At 46.2% G+C, this 25,458-nt stretch overlaps 1 protein-coding gene across 1 annotated transcript; it reads right to left on the reverse strand.

Moving 5' to 3' along the window:
- Positions 1–1,699: 1,699 nt before the first annotated feature.
- On the reverse strand, positions 1,700–20,069 carry LOC142775759 (uncharacterized). Its single transcript, XM_075877736.1, has 4 exons — positions 20,024–20,069; positions 19,362–19,431; positions 4,217–4,759; positions 1,700–2,213 (listed from the first exon to the last, which is right to left on the reverse strand). Exons 3-4 carry the CDS (start codon positions 4,757–4,759, stop codon positions 1,959–1,961), a joined length of 798 nt encoding a protein of 265 aa, XP_075733851.1. The 5' UTR covers positions 19,362–19,431; positions 20,024–20,069; the 3' UTR covers positions 1,700–1,958.
- Between the last annotated feature and the right edge of the window lie 5,389 nt (positions 20,070–25,458).

The raw sequence follows: 25,458 nt of genomic DNA on the forward strand, positions 1-25,458 counted from the left end.
ACATCTCGGGTCCTTCCCACTAACGTACGCCTTCCTTTACGCACGACGCATGAGCTTTCTTTCTATTATTAAAAAAAGCGGCCTTACAGAATTGTAAAAGAAAAAAAAAGAACAAATCACTTTATATGTACAATACATCTCTGCCTTACAGAATTGTAAAAGAAAAAAAAAGAACAAATCACTTTATATGTACAATACGTCTGCAATTAGAAATTATGCGATACAATATATTAGAATATTTAGAATATAACTTGAACTATATTTCATTATATTTCAGTGTGAGATCTAGTGCGCCTGTATAATTACCTTTAACGAGGGTGCGAACAAAACACCATGTTAATTCACAAGGGGTGGGCTCGGATCCCAGATGCAAGTTGTTTTTGTGTCACTTCAGTTGGGCTTATCATTAGTGCATTTAGTCAATTCGGTTTATCATTAGTACATTAGCCTAGTTAATGAAAAGAGCCACCCAACTGATCCCAGTGAACGAAAAAGCGCGCCAGCCGAGGAGAAGTAGCTAATCGCAACTGCTTCAAATAAATAATAATAATAATAATAAAACAGTGATGTTTTATTTCGCGAAACCGAGTGACGCGGAAGCGAATGGAAATGGCTTTTGAGGGAATGGACATCTGTTGGCGTTGCAAACTCTCCTAGCCGCCCACTGCGAGTACTGTTGCTAAGTTCTCACTATGCCTGCGTCTGTAAGGCGTCACGTGCTCCTACTTTGTTGATTCTGTGGCTGACGATGACCATGATGAATTACGATCGACCCTTGGGCGGGAAGCTTTAACGCGCCGGCCCATTGCGCAATTTGCATGCTGTGATGCCTGGTGCGATAGAGTATGTCCATCTACCACGCAATATTACCCATGTTAACATGCTGATGATCACCATGATGAATTATAATCACCATTTAGTAATGGGTGAAAAGGTTTAACGGGAAGCTTTAACGCGCCGGCCCATTGCGCAATTTGCATGCTGTGATGCCTGGTGCGATAGAGTATGTCCATCTACCACGCAATATTACCCATGTTAACATGCTGATGATCACCATGATGAATTATAATCACCATTTAGTAATGGGTGAAAAGGTTTAACCCGTCCACTTGTTGCGCAATTCCTGCTGTAACGGCTGGTGCGATTGATTCTGGGCTTCTACCACGCATTATTACGCCTATCAGGCACCGAGGTCATGGTCGCCCGAAATAGTACGTCTAAGGGTTTATTTTTATTCGAAGCCTTTTAAACTAGTGGCGTGAACTGCCCCGCCTGATAGCTGCGTTCAATTTGCAGGTCTTTAGTGAATGGGTAATGTTTGTTCTATGATGACATTGTTTTGCGCTGACACACTCTATGTCCACCTATTTCACTGATGCATGGCTATGTGCGCTTCCTCATAAAATAAAAGCGAATGAAGAATGTCTTCGATGCTAATTTTGTGGCCTAATGTACTCAGCCATCTTCACAACAAAAAAAATGAAAACGAAATGTTTGGTACAAATAAGACTTCAGTGAGTAGCTGCTTATACGTATCCCCGTTGGACCATATACTTTAAACGAGCGAGATGTTGCCAGGATAAGAAAGCTCGTTTGCGCGCTCCATATTGCAGTCGTTTGTGTGTCTCTCTCGTCTAGTCTAATCGTCAACTTGCAAAACGGTCCCATTAATATCTCGAGTCATTTACAGAAGCACGCTTCTGTGGCAAATCCAATCCGGAGAAAACGATCTCCGCTTCGAAATTAAAAAAAATTTCGAACGCAGTTAGCAAATTTACAGTGCCCATGCAAAGTTGGTTAGTGCTGTGACAGTACATAGTGAAAGTTTGATTGACGTTAAGTGCGGCGTCGGTGTAATTTATTGATCGTGCAACGTGCTCTAAGCTTCACGTGCGCGTGCGAGGGCTCATCCGCGGACGGCATCCGCCAGCCAACCCTCGGCGGTTCTCTGGCGGCCTTCAGACGCTGCTCTTCCGCCTGCCGCTAGACTCCGGTTTGGCGTATTCCGTAGCCAGTGTCTCCTTGAGGACAGAGCCGAGGTCCTGGTCACCGACAGCCTCCTGGAGCACGTCCTTGAATTCATTCGACGCCAGCCTGGCGATAACCTGGCTGTTCTCGCGGATGACCTTCTTGATGACCTTGGTGGCCAGCCACTTCAGCACAGCCGGTACACCTAACAGAGACACCACGTCAATCTCGCCAATGTCCTCAACCTGGAGAGTGTGATAATACCGACATTTAAATGCTGGCTTTTTGCATACCAGAGGCATACGTGAATTCGTTTTCAAAGAAAGACGTGTTTCAGGACTTTATACAGGGTTATAAGTTTCTCATTTGAGTTTTACCTTCTGGGAAAACATTACGTTTTGAAATAACTCTCAAAATAAATAAATTTGACCACTACAACAACCGAGAGTTGAAGGCATGCTTGATGGTGGGATATATGCAGTATATGTTGACACTGGTTATATCAATTTAGCAAATGTTCAACCAATGAAATCAACAAAAATTCAGTAAAGAAAAGCATAAGGGACATTATTTGTTGTCTTTAAATGCTACTGTGATGAGTGCTAAATTGAAAATAATTAAAGTAGACATACGAGACTGATTTCGTCGCTGCGGGATCCGAACCCGCAAACTTCAAATTAGGCGCCCTATATATGCTCTACCAAAAAAGAAAAACAATTCAGCCACGAAGGAAAAGTGCTTGCCCTCGTCCACTCAGTTCTTGTAATGCCTGGGAGTTATACCTTATAGGTAGCAGAATTGCGAGTAGATAGGATGGCACCACAGCCTAAACAGTGCATTTGTGCATTGACGGCACCGAGGGAACCCTTTGTGAAATTTCGCTATAACTTCGCTTCGCTGCAGCGGCCAGGGTTGCCACTGGATGCTACCTTTCGCCAAAATGGCGAATTCGAGAAGCCTATGACAACCAAAAATTACGAATGGTGACATGGCGAATGTTTGGTGATTTTTCACTTAAGTCTCGGGTGAGTTATGCATTCTATATTCAGTGTCTTCAAAACCAAGGGATGACCTTTTTTTTCTATTTCGCGCAGCTTTAGACTCACCAGTAGAAGGCGGACTTTACTCAAAGTTCAGTACATCTGTACGACACCTATATATTCTGGAGGCACTGGCGTACTGGTGCGTCCACTAGCAACGTCCCAGCAAAATTTAGGTCAGCGAATTGCTTCGTGTGCCGCGAGGCGGAGGCGTTACACCAAGTTCTTCAGGCGCTTTAGGAGCTTAAAGCTTCTTTAAACTTCGCTTCTGAAGTGGCGAGATGACAATTAAGACGCGTGTTTCAACCACAGCTCCAACTGTTATGAATATCTTGTCGACTTCTTCGCTGCTGTAATCCCTAATGTGATATCTGGAATTTGTATTTGATATTATCATACTTTCCTGGCCGGCGAAAAAGTCAGCTTTAATGAGGAGCCTTTTTTAGAAACTGCACTGAGTGAATTGCGCCACTTAAGAATCCCCCACAGAAAGCGTAGTGTGAACATTGCGACAGTTACGCGGTACTTTAGAATTTATTTCAGCTCCTTTGTAATTAAGCTGTTATATATTCTGACATATGATCCATCGCAATGAAATTCTCTAAGTTTGCAAGAAGTCTACGCACACCGTCCCTCTCTGATAGTAGCGACTGCTTCACCCTGTATTCGCTACAACTGAAACCATCGCAAATTTTTATTATCAGGCACTAGGCACTAGCATTCAGGGACGCTGCTGGTGTAGGGATGCCTTATCTCAGTGCTCCCATTGTGAAGCGGGTGATGTCACTCCAAGCCCACTAATCCCACCTGTGGTGTAGCGGGGGACGGGACTGGCATTACAAAAACGTCAATATAATTTACGAGAGGATACAATATACGATATACAACAAAATAATCGAGATGACAGCTGACCAATAAGCCCTCGGGTGTTACTTGAAGCATCACGTCTGCTGAGAGGAAGCTCTCGCCATAACAGTGCGAGAGAAGGGAAAAAATCTCGACGGGCTCGTTTCTTTGTTGGACTCAAGTGACATTATTTGTTGTTTTAAACTGTAGTGTAATGATTATGACCTATAATGAAAAATAAAATCAAAATAATATTTATTAAGATCTGCTCTGTTACTGTACGTGCGAGTCATACAACCTTACAATCAAGTCAGAGCCCTGAACCATCGATGTCGTTGTATACGCTCTGGGCGTGCTCGTACCTGCAACGACTTGACGTGGGGGAAACCCCCCCTGAGCACCAGCAGAACGCCAATGAGGACCCGGCCGAAGCTGAGGGACGCCTGGCCGCGGAAGTAGGAATACATGAAGTCACACTGAAACTTGACGCCCCGGCAGGAAACTCGCGAACGTAGCCGCACCTCATCTGGCAACTCTCCCGGCGTGTACGGGCTGGAACGCATGCAGGCGTCCCCCTCGCGAAACACGGCGTTCAGGTCCCAGAAGCGCGGCGCGCCGATTCGAGCCTCGCCCGCGCTGAAGTCCGGCATCGCGACATTTCCCAGCCGCGTGTGGACCACGGGACGTGCACGAAACTCGGCTAACACGCAATCCATGACGTGGTTGGCCGTCGCCCGGACGCTGTACCGCAGAGCCTCTGCATGACTGGGGCCGGCTTCCGGCTCGTTCACCGGCGCCACGCTCTCCGCCACCGAGGTCTGCTGGCAGCCCTCAGAGGAGAGTGCCGCGGGGAATTCCACTTCCGGCGCGGCCGTCACCGTCGCCGGTAAATCTGGAGCAATCATCTGTGTGAAGCGTTCGCCTATGGTTCATCCGGTGACGGCGTTATTAACGTTAATCCGTCCACCTTATGCCGCTCATCCAATACGCTCAACATGAGACCAGCGGCCATACCGAATGTTACAAAAAATGTGTCCAAAATTCTACAAAAATAAGGGAAATGCAATATTTTAAAAATTCCTTCTAAAGACGTCGTTTGGGATAGTAAGAAAGTAAATTAATTTTTAAATATTAGGGTTAGGTGGTTATGTCAAATGGGAAAACTAGTCTTTCACGCGAAGAACCCATTTCAGCTTAGAGATTTGAAAAAGCTGTACCCATTACAGTAATAATTGCAAAGCTATGAAAGACAATCAGATTCAGCGGCGAAAACGAAACAGAAACGCGAAAGAGCGCAATAACCGTATTCTTCTTAGAGCCGAGTCCGAAATGAGTGAGCGTCGTAGTGTCAATCATCAACCGACTTCGTTGTATGGGTGTGCGGGTTGTGACTTTAATAGTAGTGTGCATGACGCACACATACTTTTACGAACACGGAAAAACTACACTTTTGTAATAGTTTTCTTGAACAAAGACGTCATTCTGGTCGTCTGCTTGTTGCACTCATCGGTGATTTGGTTTCGTGGTAGCGTTTAGTTAAATGCTTCGTGGTTGCCTTTAGCAGAAAACACAACAGCAATTGCTAGAGGCTGCTTTTGCTGTATCTCAAAACTGCGATGGGTGGTTCTTCGCATGAAGAACATAAATTCTCACATTTGACATAATCACCTAATTTCTTTAATTAAAAATGAATTAAAATTCTTAAGTACTCTCCCAAATACTGCGTTTACAATAATAAAGATCAAACTTTTCAGATTTTTTAAAAGATTTTGGACATTCCTTGAAACACCTGTTATAAGCTATGCAAGATAAAATACGAACAATAAAGCATAATCAGGTGCTTCGTAAGCCTCACTGATTATTTTTTGGTAAATAAGGTGAATAGAATAATGAAGTCAGAGCTACTATATAATTTTTTTAGTATTAAGATTTACGTGTGCCACCATTGTTGTAAAAGCTTAAAGATGATTGTGTATTGGAAGCAAAGATTACATTCCGCAGTGCTTAACATGCCTAGAGCACTTCTTTGACGAGATATGCCGTGGTGCCCGATACACCAATTTCGAATTCAGAAACGGAAATGTAGACAAAATAAACAGCCATGTGGTGTAGCCAGTTGAAGAGAAAAGGGGCAAGTCAGTCATGTGTCTGTCTGCTGAAAACGAGTGTGAGCTCCATCTAACTTCTAGACTGGGCTGCTGAATAAGTTACGTCACATATATAGCGTGTTTGTTTCGAGACTTCCGGCTGCAAGTGCAAAATGAGAGCACTCAGCGGCAACTTCAATGACAACGTTCTTGATATATGTTCCAGTTATATCAATTATAAATGAAATTCTCACGAATGTGACTGTTTTTGTCGTTTTAGGAGCTTGATCATCTTGCTCGCGGCTTGTCTTATGCCGGCGGACGGCGTGTACACCAGTGTTGGCTGTACACTTCTGCGGTCGCGCTCAAGGTGGCCTCTCCGGTAATGCCAACAATGCTCACTAGACAGTGCGCCACCACTCAAGGCGTATTGGGTGGCGCCACCTTGCAAATGACATAGTATTAATTAATAGCCGACAACAAAGAAGATTTGCAGGGATTGATATAAATCTGCGTTAATGAGGGAAATAGGCTAAATTTAAAGTTCAGTAGGGTAAAATCGGCAAGCATAATCTTTAATGATAACTAAGGCAGTGAGCATAAGATACAGGAAATCGCGCTAGAAATAGTGGATAAATACAAATATTTGGGCGTATGTATAGACAACAGGGCTGAGTACCTAAGGGAACACGAGAGATACGTAATGACTAATGGTAACAGGAATGAAGCTGTAATGAAAAATATATATAGGGTACTGTGGAACTAGGCAATGTATGGCTTTGTGAGAAGGATTAGAAAACGTGTCATGGTCCCGGGTTTGACGTTCAGCATTGCGGTCTTCTGCATGAAATGAGAAGTTCAAGCTAGATTGGAAATTAAACAACGTGGCATAGGCAGACTTGCTTTGGGAGCACACGGGAATACACCAAATCAGGGGGTATTTCCAATCTTCCTTGAACCTCTGATTTCATGCACAAGACCGCATTGCCGAACGTCCAACCCGGGACCATGACACCTTTCCTAATCTTTCTCACAACGTCATACGTATTGTTCCATAGTGCCCTGTTTTTAATTACAACTGCATTGTTGTTACCCTTAATCATTACGTATATTTCGTGCTCTTTTAGGTACTCAGCCCCGTTATTAATTCATACGCCCAAATATTTATATTTCCCCACTAATTCTAGCGTATAGCTACCTGCATCTTATGCTCACTGCCTTTGTTATCATTAAAATTCATGATTGCCGATGTTTCCCTGCTGAACTTCAAATTTAACCTATCTCCATCATTACCACAGATGTCTATCAATTCCTGCAAATCTTACTTGTTGTCGGCTATTAATACTATATTATCTGCATACATCAAAGCGGGTAACGACTGTTCGATGTGTTTTCCTTGCTTGGCAAAAGAGAGACTGAAGCCGAGTCGACTCCCCTCTAATTTGGCTTCTAATTTTTTTTTCTTTTGAATACCCTCAAGGCAATTACATTGAAGAGGGGAGTGGTTGAATACATTACAACAAGTCAGAAACTGCAGTACAAACAGCAGAATAGAAGTAGCTATAACCTCTACAAATCACGTTATATGGTTCAGAAAGGTCGAAATATTCCTGTTGCGACGAGAAAAGTGCGGCTGAGGTTAGCATAGGTGACAATTGTTCGGCATTATAAAGTACATACATTGGACAAGTGAATTTCACAGATATCAATGCAACGTTACACCGAATCAAATGGCCTAAAATTTAATATTAGACACAGCGGTACGAAACACGTCTGGGTTTCAGATTGTAGCAATGTTAGAAGGAAGGTGGTTCCAGTCGCTAGAGGTATGGGGAATGAAGGAATGCAAAAAGGCCTTAGTGTTGCAAGAGGGAACGCCAACTTTATGAATATGATCTAAACGCGAGGGTATGTATGAAGGTGGAGTAAGTAAAGCATGGCGAAGCATATTGTGTGAGAATACTTTATGGAATAAGCACAACCGTGCGATTCCTTGTAGATACAGCGTAGATACAGTCCTTGTAGATACAGCGTAAATAACAAAGGTGACACGTGACATCCCTGTCGAAGCCCGCGTTGTATCTCTATAGGTTCAGATACCTGTTCTTCCCATTTTATAACCACCTTGTTACTTTATTAGATACCCTTTAGAAGATTAGTTATTCCATTTTCCACATCTACTGTGTCCAGTATTCCCCACATGTCTCCTTGAATCACACTATCATAAGCTCCCTTGATATCTAGAAACGCTAGCCACAGGAACATGTGTTCTTTTTCCGCTATTTCAATGCACTGCATCAATGAAAAAATTGTCCTCCAACCTCCTTCGTTTACGGAAACCATTTGTAGTTCTCCCAGCACCCCCTCATCCTCCACCCATGTCTGTAGTCTTTCCTTTACTATCTGCATCACCACCCTGTAAACTACTGAAGCCACTGTTATAGGACGGTAGTTGTTTATATCAGCTTTGTCCCCCTTTCCTTTATAGATCATGCTCATCTCACTCAGTTTCCACCCATTGGGGGCTCCATCATTCATTACTGCTTTGCTCGTTTTCCTCTTAAAGGGGCCCTGCAACACTTTTTGGGCATAGTCAGAGAATGCTGCCGATCGGTAGTAGATGCTCCCGACAACACGCGAGCCAAATAATATAGCGCCACACGCGGCCAGGAATTCACAATAAATTATCGAAGTCAGCTAAAAATTGCTTCTTTCTCTTTTGACAAATCACGCAATAAACTCAAAATCACTCGTAGTAAGCCCATCTATCAGCTGTTGGCTGATTTGAACATGGCGCACTCAGTCGTTACAGAGATTGCCGTGGGAGGCCTTCACTTGTCCACGCGTGCGTGCACAATCGCACTGAAAAAAGCCACGTTTTCGAAGAAAAAAATAAATAAAAAGTGCTCAAGGTCACAAGGCACACGTGACGTTTTTTTTTTGTTTGTTTGCCCCTCCCGTCCCTCCCTGCTTATAGTTTCCAGCGCTTTTGTCAGGACGAGAGAAGAGAGAATGCGATTGCAGCGCGTGACAAATCTTTGTAACTCCGCTCATACTGGACGGATTCTTAAAAATTTTTGCGGCGTTGAATTTGTGAAGTAATACGCTTTTCCAGTGAATTAATTCCATGGTCCATGGTTACTCAAAGAAGTGTTTCAGGGCCCCTTTAATGTTTGCTTAGAGTTTAGTCCTAGTTTCTTTATTAGCATAATTGTTATGCCATCAGGGCCTGTTGATGTGCTATTAGGAAGCCTTTTATCTGCCCTTTCCCACTCTCGGTGTGCCAGCGGAGCCACTGCGCTAATTGGTCCACCTTCATCTGGTACGGTGCATGCAGCGCTTTCTTGGTGGTCAAGTTTTTCTGAAACAATTGTGTTCATGTATTCCATTGCCTCATACCCTTCTAGTCTAACGCCTTGAACTGTAGTTATAAACCTCTTTTCTATGCTTGTCTAATTACTCATAGAATTGAGATGGTTCCAAAACTTTGCAGCTGGCTTTTTATCCTTTTTGTTTACTTCCGTGATCCATTGAGCCCCCTTATTTCTATTCTTTTCACTGAGGCAACTTGGTCTCTCCAATTTTCCGCCAGGCAACTTGGTCCTGTGCTTACTGCTGCCAATTTATACCAGCAAACTTCTTAATCTCATCTGCCCACCTAACCCTCTCTCTCCCTCTAACCCACTTGCCTTCTCTAGGAATCCAATTAGTTACACTTAATGACTAGCGGTTATCCTGTCTATGTGCTACATGCCCGGCCAATGTCCATTTCCTCTTCTTGAATTCAACTATGATATTCTTAACCCCCGTTTCTTCTCTAATCCACTCTGCTCTCTTCTTGTCTCTTAAGGTTACACCTACCATTTTCCTTTCCATTGCTCGCTGCGTCGTCCTCAATTTAAGTGGAACCCTCTTTGTAAGTCTCCAGGTTTCTGCTCCGTAGCTAAGTACCAGCAAGATGCAGCTGTTATATACCTTCCTCTTGAAGAATAGTGGCAATCTACCTGTCATGATTCGAGAGTGCTTGCCAAATGCGCTACACCCCGTTCTTATTCATCTAGTTACTTCTGTCTCGTGGTTTGGCTCCGCGGTTATTACCTGTCCTTAGAAGGCACAGGCTTTTACAGCTTCAAGTGCACTATCTCGAAGCACTGTTTTCTTCCAAGGTTGTTCTACATTAGTTTTGTTTTCTGCAGATTAGTTTTAAGACCCACTTTTTCTGCTCTCCTTGTCTAACTACGTAATCATGAGTTGCCATTCGTCCCCTGAGTTACTCAGCAATGCAATGTCATCGGCGAAGTGCAGGTTACTAAGGTATACTCTTCATTACCTCTTATCTTTGACTGTTTCCATTCTAGGCCCCTGAAAACCTCCTCTAAGCACGCGGTAAATAGCATTGGGCAGATTGTATCCCCCTGCCTTACACCCTTCTTGATTGATATTCTGTTGCTTTCTTTATGAAGCACTATGGTAGCAGTTTATCCCCTGTAGATTTCTGCCAGGATGTTTATATATGCTTCATTGACGCCCTGATTCCGCAGTGTCTTCATGACTGCTGATATTTCTACTGAATAAAACGCCTTCTCGTAATCTATAAAGGCTATGTATAGCGGTTGGTTATATTCTGAGCATTTCTCTATTACCTGATTGATAGTATTGTAGGGAACTATGCGAACGACGACGAAGCAGCATGAAACGGCAAGCCACAGCGTTGGTGCACGCGCGACCCGAGCTTGCGTTTGTTTTGTATTTTCGGTCTGTTGGCGTTCCTCGCTCTTCTGGCGTTCCTCGGCCTTCCAGTAGGTCTGTACGTAAATAAACTGCGTGACATCTGGTGGAGGTGTGTGGACTCCCGTACAAACCTGGAACTTCGCTCCCGTAAGCTTCCCCCTCTACGTGACACGAACATGGCCACCGAGACGCCTCTCCAGGTGGGACCTTCGACCGTCCATGTCACTTGCGGTGCCGTGTATCCTCAACGAGACCCTCCTATCTACACGGGCTCCACTGAGTCGGACGTCGAAGATTGGTTGGCGAGGTACGACAAAGTCGGCGCAAGTAACAAATGGGACGACCCAAGTAAGCTTGGCTACGTCACATTCTACCTTGCGGACACCGCGCAACTGTGGTTTAATAACCACGCAGCTGACATTACTACGTGGTCTGCATTCAAGACGGCTATTACGGACGTCTTTGGACGACCTGCGGCACGCAAGCTTCAAGCAGAGCACCGTTTACGTCACCGTGCGCAGCAACCAGGCGAGACCTACACGGGCTACATTGAAGATGTGTTGCATCTATGCAACCGCATCAACTCTACCATGCCCGAGGAAGAAAAAATCAGGCACATATTGAAAGGCATTGACGACGGCGCCTTTCAGATGTTGCTCGCGAGAAATCCCCCCACCATTGCTGTCCTCGTTTCCCTCTGTCAAAGCTTCGATGAATTGCGTAGGCAGCGCGCCATTGCTCTTCCAGCCCTCACGACGCCAGACACGCTCGCAAGCTTGCACCTAGCTGCCCATTCTACCGACCAGCAGCCACTGCTTTCGACAATCAAGGACTTCGTCCGCGAAGAGGTAGCGCGCCAGCTGTCACTGCTGCCACTGACACATGAGCCCACGCAAGCTTTGGCACCGGACCTCCAACGCGTCATTCGGACCCAAGTCGCTGAAGCCCTTCCGCCGGTGCATCAGCAACCACCAGTCACAACGCCTCTCACGTACGCCGCCGTCGCTGCTCGGCCTACGCAACAGCGTATGCCATATGCTCAACCTGCCACGCCACCCTATGTCGTGCCTACAACCCCAATTGCGGCGCCGTATCCCTACGCGAGATCTTCAGCTCCATTTTACCGTCACTCAGACGCTTGGAGGACGCCAGATAATAGGCCCATCTGTTTCGCCTGTGGTATCGCTGGACACGTCGCCCGCCACTGTCGCCGAGATCCCCCTCCAGTCGACGGCGTGGGCCGGCCAATGGCGTCGTCGTCTAGGACGCCATCAAGGTACACCACTGACGGTCCTCGACCCTACGCAAACCATCGGTCACCATCGCCACGACGACGCTCCCTGTCACCTATGCGTCGCCGACCTGCTACGGAAGAGGGAAACTGATCGCTGCAGCTCCGGAGGCAACAGCTGCATACAATTCGAACTGCTTAAGGCCTCCATTTTTCTCGCCGCAAAACGTTATTGACGTCAATGTTGAGGGGACCGCCGCACAAGCGCTTATCGACACAGGGGCCGCCGTTTCCATAATCTGTGAGACCTTATGCCACAAGTTGAAAAAGGTGACGACGCCTCTTTCGGGCCTGATGCTCCACACGGCCAACTCGCAGTGCATAGAACCTACAGCTGTGTGCACTGCACGTGTCATTATCCAAGGTGAACTTTATGCCATTGAATTTTTTGTGCTGGCATCCTGCTCCCACGAAGTCATTCTTGGGTGGGACTTTCTTTCGCGTCATCGGGCCATCATAGATATCTCACGTGCAGAAGTTGCCCTTACACCGCTGCCAACCTCTTGTTTTGTGGATTCTCTTCCTGAACCTTACAAACTTGTCGTTGTTGCAGACACGGAAATAGCACCGAGAACATCCGCCCTTGTAGCCCTGACCTGTACGGCCGCTCCTGCCGGAACTGTTTTGTTCACTCCGTCTGACGTATTTACCCGCCGCCGTAGCCTACACCTGCCCTTTGCCGTACTCACCGTGGAATCCGGTGCTACCGCCATGCTCGTCGCGAACACGCTATCGTCGCCAGTTACCTTACTTCGCGGAGAATGTTTGGGTAACATACAAGACGTTGACCTCTTGCGCCCTCTAGAGTTCGCCGAACACGCACCTCACCTCCAGCTCAATGCTATGACGCCACCTGTGGCCACAGTGCCCGCGCCAGACTCATTCCAGCCCTCTGTTGCCGCTGAGCTATCGCCGACACAAAGAAGCGAACTCTTGTCCCTTCTTCGAGAGTTCCGTTCTGTCTTCGATTGCGCTCAACCATCTTTGGGTCGCACAGCGAACATCACGCACCACATTGACACCGGTACTCATGCTCCCTTACGCCAACGACCATATCGAGTTTCAGCGGAAGAGCGCCGTATTATCAACGAACAAGTCGACGATATGCTCAAGCGTGGTGTCATCCAGCCATCGCAGAGCCCTTGGTCGTCCCCTGTTGTACTTGTGCGCAAAAAGGATGGGTCTATCCGATTCTGTGTCGACTACCGCCGGCTCAATAAGATAACTCGGAAGGATGTGTACCCGTTGCCACGCATCGACGACGCTCTCGATTGCTTGCAAGGGGCAGAATATTTCTCCTCCTTATATTTACGCTCAGGATATTGGCAAGTTCCAATGGCTGATCCTGACCGATTGAAGACTGCATTTGTAACACCTGATGGGCTGTATGAGTTTAACGTCATGCCGTTTGGACTCTGCAACGCCCCAGCTACCTTCGAACGGATGATGGACACCATCCTTCGCGGCTACAAGTGGAACACGTGCCTTTGCTACCTAGACGGTATCGTCGTTTTTTCTCGCGACTTTTCCACTCACCTTGTTCGTCTTCGTGCTATTCTCACGTGTCTCACCTCTGCTGGCCTTCAACTTAACATCAAGAAGTGCCATTTTGCCGCACGTCAGCTCACCATACTGGGTCACGTCGTCTGCAAAGAGGGTGTTCTCCCGGATCCGGCGAAACTCCGCGCCGTGGCCGACTATCCGAAGCCCAATTCCATCAAGACGCTTCGAAGTTTTATCGGCCTGTGCTCATACTTTCGTCGATTTGTGCGCAACTTCTCTTCCATCATCGCGCCTCTTACCAATCTGTTGACAACTTCCAAAGGCATTTCTGCTTGGTCAAAAGAGTGCGACGAATCCTTCACCGCGCTTCGGCGGTTATTATTATCACCTCCAATTCTACGACATTTTGACCCTGATGCGCCTACGGAGGTCCACACCGACGCCAGTGGTGTCGGTCTTGGTGCTGTATTGGCTCAACGAAAACCAGGGCACCAAGAATACGTGGTCGCTTACGCGAGTCGAACCCTCAAGAAAGCCGAGTGTAATTATTCCGTCACGGAGAAAGAGTGCCTCGCAATTGTCTGGGCTTTGACGAAGTTCCGCCCATACCTTTATGGCCGCCCTTTCGAAGTTGTCACGGACCACCACGCTCTATGCTGGCTATCATCGCTCAAAGACCCGTCGGGGCGCCTTGGTCGTTGGGCGCTTCGCCTACAGGAATACGACATTCGTGTTGTATACCGATCCGGCCGCAAGCACTCCGACGCTGATGCGCTATCCCGCTCGCCGCTACCGGCTGACCCAGCCTCCTCGTCACCTTCTTCAGCTGTCATAACACCAATAGACTTCACAGACATGGCATCGGAACAACGCAAAGATGTGTGGATTTCCCAACTCCTCGCCTTTTTGACTGATCCGTTAGCTAATTTAGTGTCAAGAACTATCCGCCGTCAAGCCACACATTTCGCTATTCGAGACGACCTACTCTATCGGCGGAATTACACGTCTGAAGGTAGGAAGTGGCTGTTAGTGATACCCAACCACATGCGCTCGGAAATCTGTACGGCTTTCCACAACGACCCGCAAAGCGCTCACGCTGGCGCTCTCAAAACGCACAACCGTCTACGTCAGCGGTACTACTGGCGCGGCATGTACACATTTGTCCGCAAGTACGTACGTGCTTGTACTGCATGCCAGCGACGTAAAGTCCCACCTCAACGCCCTGCCGGTACACTTCAGCCTCTGCCTTGTCCAGCGCGTCCGTTTGACCGCGTCGGTATCGACTTATACGGACCACTTCCCACGTCGTCTTCTGGAAATAGGTGGATAATTGTCGGCGTGGACCACCTCACGCGTTACGCGGAGACAGCAGCACTACCCGCAGCAACCGCGAGGGAAGTTGCGTTTTTCATCTTGCACAACTTTGTTCTTCGCCATGGTGCTCTCCGCGAACTTTTGAGCGACCGGGGGCGTGTTTTCTTGTCTGACGCCATTCAAGCGTTGCTCGCTCAGTGCAACATGGTTGATCGCCTGACGACAGCATATCACCCGCAGACGAATGGCCTCACAGAACGATTTAATCGCACTCTCGGTGATATGTTGACGATGTACACAGCTTCAGACCAGACTAATTGGGACACTGTCCTTCCATTCGTCACGTATGCGTATAACACCGCTACGCACGCGACAACAGGATTCTCCCCTTTCTTTCTGTTGTACGGATGCAAACCATCGTGCACGCTGGACACTATCCTCCCATACACGCCCGACTCCTCTGAGTACACTGCAATTTCTGATGTTGCCAGGTACGCAGAAGATTGCAGACGATTGGCCCGTTCTCTGACAACCGAGGACCAAGGCCACCAGAAGCTACGGCTTGACACCGACCGACATCTCTCCACTTTCACGACTGGTGCTCTCGTTTGGCTCTGGGTTTCACCGAGCACTCCTGGCCTTTCGTCGAAATTACTGGCACGATACCACGGGCCCTACCGCATTCTCGCCCGTACGTCACCCGTCAATTATGAGATTGAGCCATTGACACAGTCTCATGACTTACGCCGTCGTGGCCGAGAAACTGTGCATGTGAGTCGCCTGAAGCCGTATTACGACCCCGCTATAGTGACTACGCCTTAAGTCGCCAGGTTGGCTACGCTATTCACCGGGGGCCAATGTAGGGAACTATGCGAACGACGACGAAGCAGCATGAAACGGCAAGCCACAGCGTTGGTGCACGCGCGACCCGAGCTTGCGTTTGTTTTGTATTTTCGGCCTGTTGGCGTTCCTCGCTCTTCTGGCGTTCCTCGGCCTTCCAGTAGGTCTGTACGTGAATAAACTGCGTGACAGTATGAATGTGGTCGATTGTTGAGTAGCCTGTTCGAAATCCGGCTTGTTCTTTTGGTTGATTGAATTCTAATGTTTTCTTTACTCTGTTAGCAATTACGTTTGTAGATAGTATACTACAAAGAGCAAGCTGATCAGCCTGTAATTCTTCAAGTCATTGTCATCTCCTTTCTTATTTATTATGATGATGTTAGCATTCTTCCAAGATTCTGGTACTCTTCCCGTAAACAGGGTGGCTCGTAAACCTCGTAAACAGGGTGGCTAGTTTTTCTAACACAATCTGTCCTCCATCTTTCAGCAGATCTGATGTTACCTGATCCTCACCAGCAGCTTTGCCTCTTTGCATGCTCTCCAAAGCTTTTCTGACTTCTTCTATCATTACTGGTGGGGTGTCATCTGGGTTACTGCTAGTTCTTATAGTATTAAGGTCGTGGTTGTCTCGGCTACTGTACAGATCTCTGTAAAACTCCTCCGCTAATTTTACTATCCTATCCACAATGGTAGTTACTTTGTCTTCCTTATCCCTTAGTGCATACATCTATTTTGCCTATCCCAAGTTTTCTATTCACTGCTTTGACGCTTCCTCCGTTCTTCAGAGCGTGTTCAATTCTTTCCATGTTATACCTTCTTACACCGGATATCTTACACTTATTAATCAACTTCGAAAGCTCTACCAACTCTATTTTGGCTGTTGTACTTGAGGCTTTCATGCTTTGATGCTTCCTAATGAGATTCTTTGTTTCTTGGGAGAGTTTCTCAGTGTCCTGTCTAACTACAGTGCCTCCATTTTCCACTGCACACTCCATAATGATACTCGTCAGATTATCAGTCATTGCGTCAGTGCTAAGGCTGTTTTCCTCGATAGGAACCGAAGTACCTGTTCTGAAGCGAGACCTAATTCCTGTACTTTCCCTCTCAGTGCTAGCTCAATGATTGGCTTCTTGCGTATCAGTTTCTGTCGTTCCTTCTTCAAGTCTCAGCAAATTCGGGACCGTACCATTCTATAGTCACTGCATTGTACCTTGCCAAACACTTCCACATCCTGCATGATTCCTGGGTGTGCACCCAGTATAAAGTCTATTTCTTTCTTATTTTCACCATTAGGGCTCCTCCATGTCCACTTACGGTTCCCTCGCTTTCGGTAGAAGGTATTCAAAATCCGCAAATTATTGCGTTCTGCGAATTCTACTAGTAGCTCTCCTCTGGCGTTTCTAGTGCCGATGCCATAATTACCTACTGCCTGGTCTCCAGCCTGCTTCTTCCCTACCTTTGCATTAATGTCACCCATCACTATAGCATACTGTGTTTTTACCTTACTCATTGTCGATTCCACGTCTTCATAGAAGCTTTCAACTGAAGCGTCATCATGGCTGGATGTAGGCACGTAAGCCTGTACTACCTTCATCTTGTATCCTTTATTCAGTTTAATTACTGTACCTACCACCCTTTCATTAATGCTATAGTATTCCTCTATGTTGCCAGCTATGTTTCTGTGAATGAGGAACCCCACTCTCAGTTCCCTTCTGTCAGCCAAGCCCCGATAGCAAAGGACGTGCCAATGCTGTAGCACCGTATAGGCCTCATCTGTCCTCCTAACCTCACTGAGCCCTATTATATCCCATTTAACACCTTCTAGCTCCTCGAATAGTACAGCTAGACTTGCCTCACTAGATTAGGTTCTAGCGTTAAATGTTGCCAAGTTCAGGTTCCAATGGCGGCCTGTCCGGATCCAGAAATTATTATCACCCTCTACTTCGTTGCAGATCTAACCGCCGCCACGGTCATTTGCTTCGCAGCCACTGGGGACTGAGGGCCATGAGTTAATTGACGTATGCATGTGGGAGGTAGTGGCCAGATACTGCACCAGGGTGCCCAATTCTTCTCTGGTGAGGAAGTGCGTTACCGGCGGTGCTAACCAGTGAGGCCGCACCCCAGGCCTCTTAATGCAGTCCCATCACCACGCGGACTCGTACCTTAGCAAGCTCTAACTGAAACAATCGAGTTAGATTTGTGTACGTCCACTGTTTTGTAGTATCCTCGGTGATTATTTTCTCAATCTTTTTAGTTGCTGTTTCCGTTTGCCTTTCTGAATAAATATTACCGTGTGCTTGCTCATATTGCCTTATTTCCATTTTCATTTCTCTTCCAAAACTAAGCATGACACGTTTGTGATCACTACCTAAACTTCTGGACCCATATTCATCTATGTTCACCACCCTTAGCCGATTATGCATCCTATGGGGCATCATTGCGTAATCTATCGCCGACTGCAGCCTTCCCACTTCACATGTACCGCTCTTCGCATTTCTCGGTACTGTTGCAAATCAATCATGCCTTTCACACATATCCATTAGCATTTTGCCTGTTGGGTCAGTATATCCATCAATATCTTCTATGTGCGCATTTATATCTCTTAATATAATTACCTCGCACTGTTCGCTAGTTCTTCAATGTCATTTTATATGCACTGCACCATTTCTTGATTTTCCTTTCTGGCTTTTGCCATTGTCTACAAGTATACAAAATCCAGGAGCGTCATTTGCCCTGCCTTTTTCCCTTGTAACCATAAATATTCCCTGCACTCATGCTTGACCCTTTGCCAGTCTGCGTGGCATAGTGGTTAGCGCCGTGCCCTGCTAAACGAGAGGTTTCTGGTTCGATGCCACGCAACATTGTTTTCTTCTCGTTTTTTTTTATTTGCAGGCTGCCAGTATATATACTTCAACGTCATATTAGTGACGGAAATACGTCATCGGAGTCACACTTTCGGGATAACACATTTTCGTGTTAAAAAACCGCCAGCCAAGTCGGCAGGGCGAGAATCGTCCCTTCGTAGACACGGTAACACGTGACAAGTTCATACGATGAGTGTTACGCACGGGTACCAATATCATCCCAAGTCCCCTCACCTGCCTCTTCTCAACCCCGTTGAAGAACGGCTGATAGCTCCACGTCTGTCATATATGAGCATTAGGCATTCGACTCACAGTAGCGGCCAGTATGGTTAAAGGGGCAGGTGATTATCGCGCCAATCGACGTGGCCAACACTGTGCAGTGCTAGCCATGGAACGTGCCCAACAAAGCTGCTTTCGTACACATCATGCGATGGCTCGTTAACAAGCTTTCCTACTGAAATGGTTTCGCCAAGAAACGTCCCGTGCACATCCGAGCAAGGTTTTCTAACATCGTTTACTTTGTGGATATTGCGGTGATTTTTTAAAAAGAACTCTTGGCTGAGAGCCACCTCTTTTTGACTCCAGTCGTTCGTTTCTATTTGTATTTCACTGAAATCTAACACATTTGTCCATTTAACTCTAACTAGTCCAATCTTCAATATTATATGCTGTGCTTACACTCCCTGGCATGGTTATTCAGTGCATAAAAGGTATTTTAATATCTGTAGGCACATATGCTGCAATTTTGTTAGCCAGACGAAGGAGATTGAATGCAATGGAGCTCAATCATTTGGGTAGCAAGAAAAATGCTATTAGCCGTTATCAGATAGGCTCCGTGTTCTTATAATCATATATTAAGGTATCGTGGCATATATACCTGACATTTTTTCAGCCGGTGAAGACGCTGCGGTGCAACAGGGGAACCCGGGTCTTCTTCGATTTCACACCTGGAAACATGTTTTGGTGTACATTAGTCATAACGGCCATTTTTACTCAAAATGCTCGCAGTCTGTCTCAGAAACAAACCTGGCCGGCAGTTGTGTTTAAAGCAATGAGCTCCAGCGTTCGTACTCAAGCTGCAGTGAGGTGTATTATTTCGGCATTTGCAAACGTCATAGGCAGTGCTATTGGAGGGTCTCTCAAAATATTATCTTTGAATTTCAATATTGTACCCTCCACGGTGGTCTAGTGGCTATGGGGCTTAACGTCCCAAAACCACCATGTGAATATGAGAGAGTCAGAAAGGCGCCATAGTGAGGGCTCCGGAAATTTGAACCACCTGGGGTTCGTTGAAGTGCACCTAATACATGGGCCTTTTCGCCCCTCTAAAAAATGCAACCGCCGTGACCAGGATTTCATCCCGCGACTGTGGGTCAGCAGCTGAGTGTCTTTTAACAATTAAAAAAAGTCACAGCTTTGCCACAAAGTCGAAGCAATGAACGCGATAGCAACAAATTGGAAGGTCACGTGCAGAATGGCAAGCAGATCGAAACGTGCCTCGCGTTTATCCCGAACAAATAACACACGAAACGTACTCACAGGTACAGATGCACGCGAATAAACGTCTCAGTTGTTACTTCGCTGTGTCGGAAAAGCGCACCCTTTTCGCAAACGGAGGCTGTGCGATGATTGCAGTGACCTTTTCGTGCCTCGTAACTGCAACAGAATCGTTCCAGTGCAAGCCGAACGCGAGCCAAGAAGTGTGGCAGCTTGGTATGGCATGACGATAGTTATAGCGCGAGAACAAAACGACGACACAGAGACAACAAGAAGGACCTGCGTGTCCTTCTTGTTGTCTCTGTGTCGTCGTTTTGTTCTCGCGCTATAACTATCGTCCTGCCAGCCAAGACGTATGATCCTCACCACCGGGAGATAAAGGCACTCGAGAGATCGTCCACCTCCTTTCCGCGGGCCAAAGTACGCGTCAAATAAGAGCCGCCGCTCGCGCATTGCGCCATCTTGCTGATAATGGTGAAAACATGATAGTTTCACCCCTAGATGCCCGCCAACAGCGGTAAGTGGTAGATATAGATAGTTTGCCGTTCAAACGTTGAAGGAGGTACCCCGCTGTAGCTCAGTGAATAACGCCTCACATTCACGACGCGGAGGTCCCTTGGACGTTCGATTCCGCACGCCATTTTTTCTTTCTTGCGTTTTCATAAATATATAAATACGTATACACATACAGTGCATGACATCGACGCCGACGCCCACGTCGACGCCGGCGGCGAAATCCAGCCCAGAGTGTTCATATAATTGCTATCGCAATAAAAGGTGAATTTCAACGTTGCGCTTATTCGGTTAGAAAGGCGCCGACTAAAGCAATAGCTGAGCGTCGACATCACTTAGGCCATACAAACTGCGTTCACAACGTTATGCTGTATTGCCATAAAAACCCGGGGAGGGGGTTCGACTCTATAAGTTGTCCTGATAGATAGAGTGATGACTCAATGACGTGCATGAGCACTGGTGGGCGCTCCTCCACCGCAATTACGTCTATATACAAACGGATTTTACGCGTGCCTTGGCGTGCAGCAATTAGTGGATTCAAGTACCTTCATTCCGGCGTCCTGCACGAACATAATTACCTAAAAGAGCGACTTTGTGATAAAAAAGAAGTGCTGTAATCAAGCTGGCTACATACACATGCTATGCAATGTACTTCATAAGATTTTCATTAAAAGATTGATTGATTGATTTGTGGGGTTTAACGTCCCAAAACCACCATATGATTATGAGAGACGCCGTAGTGGAGGGCTCCGGAAATTTAGACCACCTGGGGTTCTTTAACGTGCACCCAAATCTGAGCACACGGGCCTACAACATTTCCGCCTCGATTTTCATTAAAAAAAACGCTTGTCAATCTTTAGGGGGGATTTTGTTTTATATTCTAAGCATTGCACACTGCTGAAAATCTGCAGAGCTTAATCGTTTTACTTCACAGCTGGGCTTGGCAACATTGTTTTGCCCTTTCGCTTCCTCTGGTTAAAAGCGTTGTATTGGCCGATTCGCGGCAGTGGGCATGTGCCATCAAAGAAAGAAAAAGAAACGCTCGCCGTACGTATGCGTTAACTTGCACGCGCCTGTGTAAACAAGTCACGTCAGAGGTTTGCGTGCACTGCAGTCTTGGTATTCCGGTAACAGGAATTATGACGACGAGAGAGCCCCCTGTCATCACCAAGCCGTCCGAGCGCGACTGAGGGTGGCCGTGCGCGCATGCGTGCGTGCGACGCGCTTGCCTCGTCGTTGTACAGTTTTCTGTGGCACAAGCAGTGTGATCGAAAATATAGCTGCACCTTAATTCAAAATGTATACAGTAGTAGTCTCATTTATTGCCACGTGCCTCCCTTTATGAAAAAAAATGTGACAAATTGTTTTAGTAATTACAAAAGGGGCAAATCAACATAATTCTATCCTATAAACTTCCGTTCACTGGCTCGGCAGTGGGACATTTTATCCGCTAATTGAGCCGAATCACTGCGAACTTCACATTCAGGCTTCACATACAACGATTTTCGCTACTTTGTAACAGGAGAGTTTGCAGTGCGATATATATCAGCGCAATTGCTGTTGCCCGAACATGTTCCGCGTAGCAAGCTTTGCAACACTTTTCGTGCGGAAGCTGGGAAGCCCCTGCCCATTCCTCATATACCCTGTTTTCACGTTTTCATGCACTTACCAGCAACGTTATAGAAGCAATGGCACCTGCATTCATTTTATAATCAAGTTTATCAGGTTTCACTCTTTATCAGACGCGCGAAAAAATAAAATAAAATAAAATGGGGAGGGGGGCTTAGATATTTGAGCTGCAAAAGGCGAGATACCTGTGTCGAACCCTTTTTCGCTTCTCTTTCGGCGAAAAGCTGTGAAATGTCATACGTCACACATTTATTTATTTTCGCAAGCTATTCCGGATATCACACACAAACGTCATGCAATATTCATTGGTAAGTGTACACCCCCTGTAGGCCCGTGTGCTCAGATTTGGGTGCACGTTAAAGAACCCCAGCTGGTCGAAATTTCCGGAGCACTCCACTACGGCGTCTCTCATAATCATATGGTGGTTTTGGGACGTTAAACCCCACATATCAATCAATCAAGTGTACACCCCGCACAGCTTCCCTCCGCTTCAATTTATGCTCGCTCTGTCTGACCAAGCTTGCTCTATATCGGTCGGCTAGTATACAGGTGCGAGAAGTGCTAGTCCCCAATAATTGGCGTCTTATACTCACGCGCACCTGATAATGAAGGCATAATTAATGGTTCATACATGAAAAAAACGGAACTCACCATGGCCACCACCACGACTGCCGTCTTCCTTTTCACCGCAATAGGCCTCCGCACGAGCCGATGGAAAAGCGCGCCCTTTTTGTCGACCTCCTGCACGCTTTTCTGTGCCCTTAGTGCATACCTCATTGCGGTAAATATGTTTACTTATTACGGCCCAAAGGTACTCTAAAGTGAAACAGCCAACCAAGCAGTTTAGATTCATAAATCTTAGTCTGAGAACTTGAATTTTATTGACATCACAATCACAGGTTGATTATATAATAGAATGAAAATCAAGGCCAGGTTATCATTTTCAGATTTCACGCCGGAAATATCCACACATGACGGTATTTTTCGTACTTTGGCAGCATTGACTCAACACAATTTCTGGAAATTTGGTGAAGATCTCTGGCTCCCTCGCTTCATTTTTATTGATAAGGAACTATGTAGAACGCGCAGTAGGCACCGCCGCAATTTATGACGTCATGCCCTTGTTGTGCAGGAACTTTATCATAGCCCGCCTTTTCTGTTTACACTTTAATTTTCTCGCTTGAACGTCTTCTCGCTGGAAGTGTGACGTTGTAAGTTGTATATGGTACAAGTACCCGCGTGGCATATCGTCAACACAGAAACTCACAAGATTATTAATTCGTATTAGTTGTTTTTTTTTTGTCCCACTCAAAACATGGACACTGCCATGCAGCTTCAGCTGCCACCATGGAAATAGAAGGAATAAACTGCAAAGACTTTCTTCGTCCATGGTTGCCACAATTAATGCTTGGGAGCTTGAGCTTGGGCGCTTAAGTCTATATCATCTCGACTCCGGCAATTCATGCGGCACCTAGTGGCAATATAGGGAAGCTGCGTACTGAGGTCCAAACAGTCCAAGCGCCAGTCGTATTCGGTAGGAGCACGGTAGGATGGTGCCGCCCGTCAAGAAAAAACGAACGGCCAAGCAGACTTCTTCTTTACAGGTGAGGCACCAGTGTTAACTTCTTAACTCGAACCTATTAAATGAACATCGTATCCAGTGACTACATGTCGCTGCGGCGCCTGAAGTATGTTAGCAAATTTCGCAGAGACGCGGTCACCATGCGCATTACACACAAAACGCGACCACTTCAAGAACGCCGCTCGCACTTGCGGGACCACTGGTGCCAGCTAAAATAAGAGGCTCCGGGTCAACAACCCGCTCCCCTTCTGCAAAGCAGCGCGAACTGCAATCACACTGCAGAAAACTATATATTTGTGTTAGCGTCAGCCCACGCGGTGACCTCCAAGAATCCTCCATGGATGCGGCAACTCCGCAGCGTCCTCTCATGTTCATTTGAGTTGCAATATTTGAGTACAATTTTGTTTCTGCGTTTGAAAAAAAAGCACAAAAGAATATAAAAAATAAGTGTAGACACCCAGAAAGTTTTAAGAAGTAAATTCGACAAGAAAACACGCGCATACAACCACGTTTTTTTTTTCTTTTGCATGTGGGCGAGGTTGGTTCGAAGGTTTTATCAAAAATAAGCTTAAAAGGGCCCTGCAACACTTTTTGAGCATGGTCAGAAAACGCTGCTGATCAGTAGTAGAGGCTGCCGACAACACGTGAGCCAAATATTATAGCACAGCACGCGGCCTTGAATTCACAATACGTTATCAAAGTCAGCTAAAAATTGATTTCTGTTCTCACGACAAATCACGGAATAAACCCAAAAATCACTCGTAGTAAGCCCATCTATCAGCCATTGGCTGATTTTAAGATGACGAGCTCGGTCGTTACAGAGATCGCCGCGAGAGGCTGCTACTTGTCCACGCGTAGAAAAATAGGTATCCAAGCCCACAGAGGTAAAACGAGGGCTTAGGCAGGGGTGTCCCCTGTCACCCTTGTTATTCATGACGTACCTACAAGAATTAGAGGCCAAATTAGAGTGAAGTGGACTTGGCTTCAACCTCTCTTTCGTCAAACGAGGAAGACTCATCGATCAGGCACTACCAGCATTAATGTACGCAGATGATATAGTGCTAACGGAAAACAACAAGGAAGATTTGCAGAGATTGATGGACATCTGCGGTAATGAGGGAGATAGGTTAGATTTCAGATTCAGTAAGAAAAAATCAGCAGTCATAATTTTTAATGATAATGAAGGTTGTGAGCTTAGGATACAGGAAGACACGCTAGAGATAACAGATAAATACAAATATCTGGGCGTATGGATAAGCAATGGGACCGAGTACCTAAGGGAACACGAAATATACGTGACGACTAAAGGTAACAGGAATGCAGCAGTCATGAAAAATAGGGCACTGTGTAATTACAATAGGTATGATATTGTGAGAGGATATGGAAAGGGGTCATGGTTCCTGGGCTGAAGTTCGGCAATGTGGTCTTGTGCATGAGATCAGAAGTTTAAGCAAGATTAGAAATTAAGCAACGTGGAATAGGTAGGCTTGCTTTAGGAGCTCACGGGAATACACCAAATCAGGGAGTACAAGGTGATATGGGATGGACATCATTTGAGGGCAGGGAAGCTAGCAGCAAGATAAAATTTGAGAAGCGATTGAGAGAAATGGGGGAGGAGTGTAGGGCTAGGAAGGTTTTCAGCTACTTGTACATGAAGAATGTCGATACAAAATGGAGGAAGCGAACAAGGAAATTGACTGGTAAATACTTAGAAACCAGGAGCTCTCCAAACAAAAAAGAACTATCGGTTAAA

This window comes from Rhipicephalus microplus, chromosome X, assembly GCF_043290135.1.
Source record: "Rhipicephalus microplus isolate Deutch F79 chromosome X, USDA_Rmic, whole genome shotgun sequence".
NCBI classification, from domain to species: Eukaryota; Metazoa; Arthropoda; class Arachnida; order Ixodida; family Ixodidae; genus Rhipicephalus; species Rhipicephalus microplus.